Source organism: Balaenoptera musculus, chromosome 20 (assembly GCF_009873245.2).
Source record: "Balaenoptera musculus isolate JJ_BM4_2016_0621 chromosome 20, mBalMus1.pri.v3, whole genome shotgun sequence".
NCBI classification, from domain to species: Eukaryota; Metazoa; Chordata; class Mammalia; order Artiodactyla; family Balaenopteridae; genus Balaenoptera; species Balaenoptera musculus.
In genome coordinates, this window is record NC_045804.1 from 34,860,638 (window position 1) to 34,871,384 (window position 10,747).

General features: G+C 39.0%; 1 protein-coding gene across 1 annotated transcript; it reads left to right on the forward strand.

Annotated features, from left to right (window-relative positions):
• The first annotated feature begins 5,425 nt into the window (after window positions 1-5,425).
• On the forward strand, window positions 5,426-9,946 carry SMG8 (SMG8 nonsense mediated mRNA decay factor). Its single transcript, XM_036837739.1, has 4 exons — window positions 5,426-7,197; window positions 7,753-7,898; window positions 8,168-9,040; window positions 9,448-9,946. The coding sequence occupies exons 1-4, from the start codon at window positions 5,439-5,441 to the stop codon at window positions 9,643-9,645; spliced, it is 2,976 nt and encodes a 991-aa protein (XP_036693634.1). The 5' UTR covers window positions 5,426-5,438; the 3' UTR covers window positions 9,646-9,946.
• Window positions 9,947-10,747: the final 801 nt, after the last annotated feature.

The following is a 10,747-nucleotide window of genomic DNA, read 5'->3' on the forward strand; positions in this document are numbered from 1 at the left end:
GAAGTTTAAATATGTCCCCAATATTGCATGGGACATATTTATACTAAAAAATTATTCGTTGTTTATCTGAAATTCAAATTTAACTGAACAGCCTGTATATGATTTGGCAACCCTATCAGTCAGTCTTCTACAAAGTTGCCAATTTCTGGGAGCCCCCAGTTTGTCAGACATGTCTACTTAGCAGTAGACACTACTCTAGCTTCAGCCAGGGCCCCTAATCACTAATGCGATAAATATCATGGAGGAAGAGGAACTCTCATTAGGGTAAGTGTGACTCTGAAGGCACAGGATTAGCTTGGATGCTGATAACTTCCGCTGCAGTTCCAAGAATAAGGATTGCAGCTCCTCATGGAGGGGAAACAAGGCGTAGCAGTTTTCCACTGAACTTTCTAGCCCGACAGGAAACAGCTACATAAGATGATATCCCTGAAATATCCCCTGGTTATCTCAGGCTAGAAAGATATTTTAGCGATTTCCCCAAAATGCCTATATTTCCTCAGATAAATATAGCTTTGAGATGCCAAATACAGTGTTGTGGAAAGTCACCAAACTGGAAAGCAGACGTGGGGACAGTGTTCTTTTTTTCATGAGACCCACATTTATGGATGTAAATTAAACAGATAATGGAAGTTAAGAAATATATCTGTTTCTGGGATTCCCTGGTGGCGCAGTGGTTAAGAATCCGCCTGCCAATGCAGGGGTCACGGGTTCGAGCCCTGGTCCAGGAAGATCCCACATGCCACGGAGCAACTAAGCCCTTGTGCCACAACTACTGAGCCTGCGCTCTAGAACCCGTGAGCCACAACTACTGAAGCCCGCATGCCTAGAGCCCGCGCTCCGCAGCAAGAAGCCACGCAGCGCAATGAAGAGTAGCCCCCACTCGCCGCAACTAGAGAAAGCCCGTAAGCAGCAATGAAAACCCAACGCAGCCAAAAATTAATTAATTAATTTTTAAAAAACAACAACCAGTAACTACCGATCTGCTTGCTTTTTTTTTTGCTTTGCCCTCTAAATATGCACCCCTAAATGCTATGGTTTATTTTGCTCGCTTTTGAACTCTGTATAAATAGAATCATACATTATATATTCTTTTGTTTTTGGCTCCTTTCAATCTACATTTAAGATTCAACCATATTATTGTGCAGTGCTATAGATAATTTATTTTTGATGTATGAATATAGTTATTAATTGATTCTGTTGTCAATGGATATTAAGGCTGTTTCTAGTTTTTGTCTATCATGAACTATGCATACCATTTTGAACATTCTTGAACATGTACATTTATGCAAGAGTTACTTTAGTGTGTATATCTAGGAGTGGAACTGCTAGGTTATAAAGCGTGCCTATTTTCTAGATACTGTCAAACTGGTTTTCCAAGTGGTTGTACCAATCAATCTATGGTCCCTTCAGCAAAGTATGAGAGTTGTTACTCTTGTTTTCTTCTAGAGAGTCTTTTTTTTTTTAACATCTATTGGAGACACAGACCTACTAGAGAATGGACTTGAGGATATGGGGAGGAGGGAGGGGTAAGCCGGGACGAAGTGAGAGAGTAGCATTGACATATATACACTACCAAATGTAAAATAGATAGCTAGTGGGAAGCAGCTGCATAGAGAGTCTTTTCAATTTGGTTTTTCAACATTTTGTTTACTTGGGAAATCTATACAAATGGATGTGGTTAATATACACTATTTTTCCTGGATTTGTAAGTCAAAGAATTTTTAAAATTATAGCAGCAAAGTCACATACTAAACATAGCAAATAATCTACATGATGAGGATCACAATATAATTTATGTGGATAAACATGTACAATTTCTTATCTTAGTTGGCTTTTAGAAAAGAGATAGAATCTGGACATATAGACGTAGAGAAGCAAACAAGTAAAAACCAAATAGACAAACAAAATTTTAAAAAATACATTTGAAAGCCCACCTCTACTCCTTTCTAAATTCTTGTTAGTAAATAAGTGTTGATTAAGAAGAATTTATGGAAGCCCAACACAGCTTAATATATTAAAAACACCATCACCAGGACTTAGGGCCCCTCCCTTCCTTTGAGAATTAAATGATAATTCTTCCCCCAACCACTTTTCTTGCAATATAATTGACATATAACATTGCATTTGTTTAAGGTATACAACATAATGGTTTGATATATGTATCTATTGCAAACTGATTTCCACAATAAATTTAGTTAACATCGGTCACCTTATATAGTTATAATTTTTTTTCCTGTGGTGAGAACTTTTAAGATGTATCTCTTAGCAACTTTCAAATATACAATATTGTTAACTGTGTAGAGTCACCACGAAGTACATTACATCCCCAGAACTTATTTACCTTATAACTGGAAGTATGTACTTTTTGACCACCTTCATCCATTCCCCTCCTACCCATCATTCATCTACCCCACTATCCCACCCACCTCCTCATCTGACAACCACCAATTTGTTTTCTGTTTCTATGTTAGGTTATTTTTGTTTTTTTTTTTAGATTCCACAGATAAGTGAGATCATGCATAAATGTGATAATTCTTGGTAAGGACTTAGCACAGAGCCATACACAGAGTAACTACTCTGTTTGATTTTTATTATGATCATTTTTTGACATCCAAGTAAGAGCTCATTAAACACAAATTAATCTCATCTCTACTTTAAAGCCAGAGTATTTTTTTAAAAGTAATAAATCTAACTATTTGAACTTCCAGCCAGCTAAATCAAACATTGAATTAAGGCTTTCCACATTTCTTCAAGGAAGAATTTTTTTAATATTACAAATTGAAGAAAGTGTTCATTGTAGAAAAATTAGAAAATAGAGATATAAAAATAAGAGTATGTCCACCCAAAAACCTGCCTACAGACGTTTATAGGAGCTTTATTCATAATTTCCAAAACTTGGAAGTAATTAAGATGTCTTTCAGTAGGTGAATGGGTAAATAAACTGTGGTACATCCAGATAATGGAATATTATTCAGCACAAAAAAGAAATGAGCTAGCAAATCATAAAATAAACGGAAGAAACTTAAATGCATATTACTAAGTGAAGGGAGCCAATCTGAAAAGGCTATGCACTGTATGTATGATTCCAACTATATGACATTCTGGTAAAGACAAAACTGTGGAGACAGTAAAAAGATCAGTGGTAGCCAGGGGTTTGGGGGAAGGGAGAAATGAATAGGTAGAACGCATAGGATTTTTAGCGCAGTGAAACTATTCTATGTGACACGTTAATGGTGGATACATATCCAAACCCAGAATGCACAACACCAAGAATAAACCCTAATGTAAACTATGAATTTGGGAGTGATAATGATTTGTCAAAGTAGGTTCAGAGATTGTAACAAATGTACCACTCTGGAGCCCAGTGTTGATAGTAAAGGGAGCTATGACTGTGTAGGGGCAAAGGGTATATGGGAACTCTGTACTTTGTGCTCAATCTTGCTATGACCCTAAAACTGCTCTAAAAAAAATCCATTTTTTACAAAAGCAGGGAAAAAAGGAGTAAAGAAAAAGAATTAAACAAATCCTAACACGTTTTAAACATTTTGGTATATATTCTTCTGAGTTTGATAATTTTATATTGTTGTTGTATTCCATAAACCTTTCAAAATCCCTGCCTTTTTTTCCATTGATACGAGTCAAGAAAGAAATCTGTTCACCTTGCTTTGAAAGATGTTTTTAAAGTGGTGCTTCTCAAACTATAAAGTGTGTACAAATCATTAGGATTTATTCATGTTCTGATTAGTAGGTCTGGGGTGGGGACTAAGATTCTGCATTTCTAACAAGCTCCTTCTTTGGGCTGCAGACTACACCTTGTACAACAAGGTTCTGGAGCTTAAAGTGAAACAGTTTCCTACTTTTAGAAGAGTCATTTGACACTCTTTTTTGTGGAATTTTTTTATTCCTTGAACTGCAAACTAACTGCTTCCAAGATGCTTGACATTGCTAATTATTAGAGAAATGCAAACCAAAACTACAATGAGGTTATTACCTCTCACCGGTCAGAATGGCCATCATCAAAAAGTCTACAAATAATAAATGCTAGAGCGGATGTGGGGAAAAGGAAACACTCCTACACTGTTGGTGGAAATGTAAATTGGTGCAGCCATTATGGAAAACAGTATGGAGGCTCCTTAAAAAAAACTAAAAATAGAGTTACCATATGATCCAGCAATCCCACTCCTGGGCACATACCCGGAAAAGATGAAACCTCTAATTCGAAAAGATACATGCACCCCAATTGCACTATTTACAATAGCCGGGACATGAAAGCAACCTAAGTGTCCATCAACAGATGAATGAATATAGAAGATGAGGCATATATATATATATATATATATATATATATATATATATATATCATATATATGTGACATATATATGACATACACACACACACATAATGGAATATTACTTGGCTATAAAAAAGAATAAAATATTGCCATTTGCAGCAACATGGATGGACCTAGAGATTATCATACTGAGTGAAGTAAGCCAGACAGAGAAGGAAAAATATTATATCACTTATATGTGGAATCTAAAAAAAAAATACAAATGAACTTATTTACAAAACAGAAATAGACTCACAGACATAGAAAACAAACTTATGGTTACCAAAGGGGAAAAAGGGGGGGGGGGATAAATTAGGAGTATGGGATTAACAGATACACACCACTATATATAAGATAGATAAATAACAAGGATTTACTGTATAGCACAGAAAACTATACTCAATATCTTGTAATAACCTATTATGGAAAAGCATCAGAAAAAAATATGTATAACTGAATCACTTTGATGTACACCTGAAACTAACACAACATTGTAAATCAACTATACTTAAAATAAAATAAAATCACTACTGGTAGTGAAAAAAAAGTTGGAAGTGAGATGAGTGGGTGGGTGAGTAGTTGTTTGTCAAAGAAAATACGATGTAGAAAGGATTAAGAGGTTAAATGTGAGGACAATAAACCTGTTGTAGATGCTCTATAAATATTTGACAAGAATTAAATCTAGCATAGTGTGAATATAATTCCTTTTCAAAACCACTTCTGCCTTTATCTTGCATGTAATTATTGTCATTTTAGAATTGTCACAAACACAGCTCTCCTTTTCACTAAAATGATTTTGTAACTTTCAACATTCATTAAACGTTTTGTCTATCAAGAAGAACAAATAAACAAAAAACCCTAACTGCTTCTAAATGTCTTTCTGATATTTCAATTCCTACAGTCTCCGGTTAAGGAAAATCTTAAATCAGCTGTGCTGTAGGACTAGGTAAAACCTTGGTGAAAAACTAGGACGGGAGAAGCGAGAGGCGGAACCTAAAGTGAGAGGAAAGCAGGAACTGAAGAAGCGGAGGAGGGATTTCAAACTTGGACGAGAGCCGGTTCTGTTTACCGGAGGGACCGGAAGAACGCTAGAGTAGTCTCTGCACCATGGCGGGTCCTGTCAGCTTGCGAGAGCTTCTAATGGGCGCTTCAGCCTGGACAGGCTCTGAAAGTCCCGAGGGGTCCCCTACAGAGGGTGGTGGGAGCGCGGCTGGCGGACCGGAGCCTTCTTGGCGGGAGGATGAGATCTGCGTGGTGGGAATCTTCGGCAAGACGGCTCTGCGCCTGAATTCCGAGAAGTTTTCACTTGTAAACACGGTGTGCGACCGACAGGTTTTTCCCCTCTTTCGCCACCAAGATCCTGGAGACTCGGGGCCTGGAATCAGGACCGAGGCTGCGGTCGTCGGGGAGGCTGGTGGAGCCGGGGACCCTGGCGCCGGGTCCGGGGATCCAGTTCGGGGAGGTGTCGGTGTCGCGGAAGGGAACCGAACTGAGCCAGGTTCCCAGGACTACAGCCTTCTGCAAGCCTATTACAACCAGGAAAACAAAGTTCTGTATCTTCTTCTCACTTCCATCTGTGACAATTCCCAACTTCTCCGGGCTTGTCGGGCCCTTCAGAGCGGGGAAGCTGGAGGTGGCCTCCCTTTACCTCATGCAGAAGCGCACGAGTTCTGGAAGCATCAAGAGAAACTGCAGTGCCTCAGTCTCCTTTACCTTTTCTCCGTCTGTCACATCTTGCTTCTGGTCCATCCCACTTGTTCCTTTGACATCACTTATGATCGAGTATTCAGAGCCCTGGATGGACTGAGACAGAAAGTACTGCCCCTCCTCAAAACAGCCATTAAGGATTGTCCAGTTGGCAAAGACTGGAAGCTAAACTGCAGACCTTGCCCACCTAGACTCCTTTTCCTCTTTCAACTCAATGGAACACTCAAGGTGGAACCCCCTCGGAACCAAGACCCAGCTCATCCAGAGAAGCCCAAGAAGCATTCTCCCAAAAGGAGACTGCAGCATGCCCTGGAAGACCAGATTTATAGAATCTTCCGGAAGAGTCGTGTCTTGACTAATCAGAGTATCAACTGCCTCTTTACTGTGCCTGCCAATCAGGCGTTTGTGTACATAGTTCCTGGAAGCCAGGAGGAGGACCCAGTAGGCATGTTGCTGGACCAACTTAGGAGTCATTGTACTGTGAAAGACCCCGAATCTTTGCTGGTCCCTGCACCCCTTTCTGGGTCCAGGCGATACCAGGTGATGAGGCAGCACAGCCGACAACAACTTTCTTTCCATACTGACACTAGCAGTTCCAGTTCTTCCGGGCAGCTAGTGGATTTCACTCTTCGGGAATTCCTATGGCAGCATGTAGAGCTAGTACTAAGCAAGAAAGGTTTTGATGACAGTGTGGGCAGGAACCCACAGCCTTCCCATTTTGAACTTCCTACTTATCAGAAGTGGATCTCAGCAGCTTCAAAACTGTATGAAGTAGCTATCGATGGGAAAGAGGAGGACCCGGGCTCTCCCACTGGAGAGCTAACGTCTAAAATTTTAAGCAGTATTAAAGTCTTGGAAGGGTTTTTGGATATTGACACAAAATTCTCGGAGAACCGGTGCCAAAAAGCTTTACCCATGGCCCATAGTGCCTACCAGTCAAATTTGCCTCATAATTACACAATGACTGTCCACAAGAATCAGCTTGCCCAGGCTCTTCGAGTGTACAGTCAACATGCTAGGGGTCCAGCCTTTCACAAATATGCCATGCAGTTACACGAGGACTGCTACAAGTTTTGGAGCAATGGCCATCAGCTCTGTGAGGAGAGGAGTTTAACTGATCAACACTGTGTACATAAATTTCACTCCTTACCTAAATCAGGTGGCTAAAATTTTCTCAGTATTTTGAAATCAAAACTTTGAGCTGTGTTTTTATTCTTGTTTTAAGAGAGTTTGTTCATTATGTATTGACACTTTAAAAAGAGGGCCCTGCAGAAATTTAGGTACATCGATTTAAGTTTTTTCTTCTGCTGTAAAAAGAAAAATCAGCTATGACTAATTATGTTCTTGTATGTAAAGAATGAACCCTAGGGGATTAGTAAATGAGAACTATTAAACAATACAAAGTTTCAGGAATTTCATATTAACATTTTTACCTTTTTAACTGAAATGAATATAATGAAATGTATGGGCACTATGATGATAAAATTTACTTAGAGACCCTAAAAGTTTAGATTAAAAATATGTATTATGTCATGTATTTTCACTTGCTTCTTCTGTTAGGTGTGTTTAGTCAAGTTTTTGTGTTTTGGGTGTTTTTTTCCTTCTCATTTCCAAAGAACTGTTTGGAGAAATTTTGGGGTTAAGGTGCAATTGAATGCAAAATAAATTTGGGTCTGCACTGTGTGTAAAATTAATAGTGGCTTATATTTTCCAGGAGAAAAACCAGAGCCCGATAGAAATCCTCCTGTGCTGTATCACAATAGCCGAGCTCGATCCACTGGTGCCTGTAACTGTGGAAGGAAACAGGCACCTCGAGATGATCCCTTTGATATCAAGGCAGCTAACTATGACTTTTATCAGGTAGACTCTACATTTTTTCTTTCTCTTCTCTCTTTTTTTTTTTTTTTTTTTGCTAACGACCATCTGAGTAAAAATATATTTTTTCAGAAGCAAAATATCTAGATAAGTAAATGTGACTTGCAGTGTGATATGTAACAAGGGAACTTTCTTTATATATACTTATTTGCTTACCCATTAACTGTTGATCTTGCTTTTTAATGTGAAGCATGTGTTGTTTTCAGTGAAAGGTTCACAAGATCAGTTTGTTTGTTTTTTTCCTTCCTCCATAGCTTCTGGAAGAAAAATGTTGTGGAAAACTGGATCACATCAATTTCCCAGTATTTGAACCAAGTACTCCAGATCCTGCTCCTGCCAAAAACGAATCATCTCCTGCCCCTCCAGATGCAGATGCTGATAAACTTAAAGAAAAAGAACCTCAAACCCAAGGAGAGAGCACAAGCCTGAGTTTAGCTTTGAGTTTAGGCCAATCCACAGATAGTTTAGGTACCTATCCACCTGATCCACAAGCAGGAGGAGATAATCCAGAAGTTCATGGTCAAGGAGAAGTAAAAACTGAGAAGAGACCAAACTTGGTTGATCGGCAGGCATCCACAGTTGAATATCTCCCAGGCATGCTACATTCAAATTGCCCCAAAGGTCTCCTACCCAAATTCTCCAGCTGGTCTTTGGTTAAACTAGGCCCTGCTAAGTCTTATAACTTTCATACTGGTTTGGACCAACAGGGCTTCATTCCAGGAACAAACTATCTTATGCCTTGGGACATTGTCATCAGGACTAGAGCTGAAGATGAAGGAGACTTAGACACAAATTCTTGGCCTGCTCCAAATAAAGCTGTTCCTGGAAAGAGAAGTGCAGTTGTAATGGGAAGAGGAAGACGGCGAGATGACATAGCGCGAGCATTTGTGGGCTTTGAATATGAAGACTCTCGAGGACGAAGATTTATGTGCTCAGGACCTGACAAAGTAATGAAAGTAATGGGAAGTGGGCCCAAGGAATCAGCTTTAAAAGCCCTGAATAGTGATATGCCCTTATATATTCTGTCATCATCTCAGGGTAGAGGGCTAAAACCACATTATGCTCAACTTATGAGGCTTTTTGTTGTGGTTCCTGATGCTCCTTTGCAGATAATACTAATGCCTCAGGTAAGAAATATAACCCTTTTTGTCCTCAGACAAACAAAAAATGCCGATGCTTGTTTTGATTGTATGAAAAAAGTACAGAGTATCAAACTAAACAGGTCTTAATTTTAAATACCTCTTATACCTAATATTCTGTTTCTTGAAAAATAGATTGTAGGTGTGTTAATCAGTTCACACCATCAATTCACGTCATCTGGTTAGAGGCAGAACTAGAAGTTAAAAATCTGTAGAAAAGCAGGATAATATTTGAGATTATTTAATGTAATATCAGATATGATTGGAGTTAAGAATGTACACATTACCTGCTTAATATTATGTGCTCTGTGAACTTATCCTTTGTTTAGGCACTTATCGTTCAGGTGTTTCTTATTGAAATATATTAAAATAATCATATAACCTGTGTTTTTCAGGTTCAGCCAGGCCCACCACCATGTCCAGTATTCTACCCAGAAAAACAAGAAATCACTCTCCCACCTGATGGCCTCTGGGTTTTGAGATTTCCGTATGCCTATGTGACTGAGAGAGGACCTTGTTTCCCTACGAAGGAAAATGTGCAGTTGATGAGTTACAAGGTGCTCCGTGGGGTTCTTAAAGCAGTAACACAATAAGTGTTTTCCAGTCAGTACAGTCCTAAACTGGAGCTGATTTTTGGTTTTGGTGTGTATGGGGTGTTTTTTGGTATGTAAACTATGTTTTCTTGAACCCAAAATGTGTTTTGGTTACAGGAGTTCAGTATTTGGACAGTAATTGTTCCACTATTTCATGATATTGTTGATACTTATTGTAAATGGGGGTACAACTTCCTAATAAACATTGTTTATTCTAGAAAAGGACATGAAATACATGGTTGATACCTCTATTTTCTCTTTGTTTCTGTTTCACTGTCCATAATAAAACATATTTCTATTATAACTGAATGTTGCATTATCATGTTGAGCCAAAGCTTTGTTATTGCTAAAATGATGTTTTAGCTGGGATTTTCCTTGAAATGCTGCTCCTGAAATTATTCTCAAAACAAGATGATCCAGGGCTTCCCTGGTGGCACAGTGGTTAAGAATCCGCCTGCCAATGCAGGGGACATGGGTTTCAGCCCTGGTCTGGGAAGATCCCACATGCCGCAGAGCAACTAAGCCCGTGCACCACAACTACTGAGCCTGAGCTCTAGAGCTCGCAAGCCACAACTACTGAAACCCGCACGCCTAGAGCCCGTGCTCCGCAACAAGAGAAGCCACCGCAATGAGAAGCCCATGCACCGCAACGAAGAGTAGTCCCTGCTCACCGCAACTAGAGAAAGCCCACGCACAGCAACGAAGACCCAACGCAGCCAAAAAATAAATAAATTTTAAAAAAAGAAAAGGGAGAGAGAGAGAGAGGCAGAAACCACAGTATCTTTAAAAAAAAAAAACAAGATGATCCAGTAGGTTATCTGGTAATTGTATGAGGACTTAATTGCAAAAAAAAGTCCTACTGTTTGGCTCACAGTTCTGGTACCTGAGTTACATTGTTTTGTTCTCACCATTTTATTCTTGGACTGATGAGATACCATATTTTAAATGAATGCTCTCTGAACTAAAACTTATTTATCCAGGATATTAGTACACACTTTATTCTTTGAAAATTGCTATACTATGAAACAATTTGCTAAGTGATACAAATTTTATCAATTCATATCGATATTAACTTTCACCGGCATCAACATGGTGACACTGA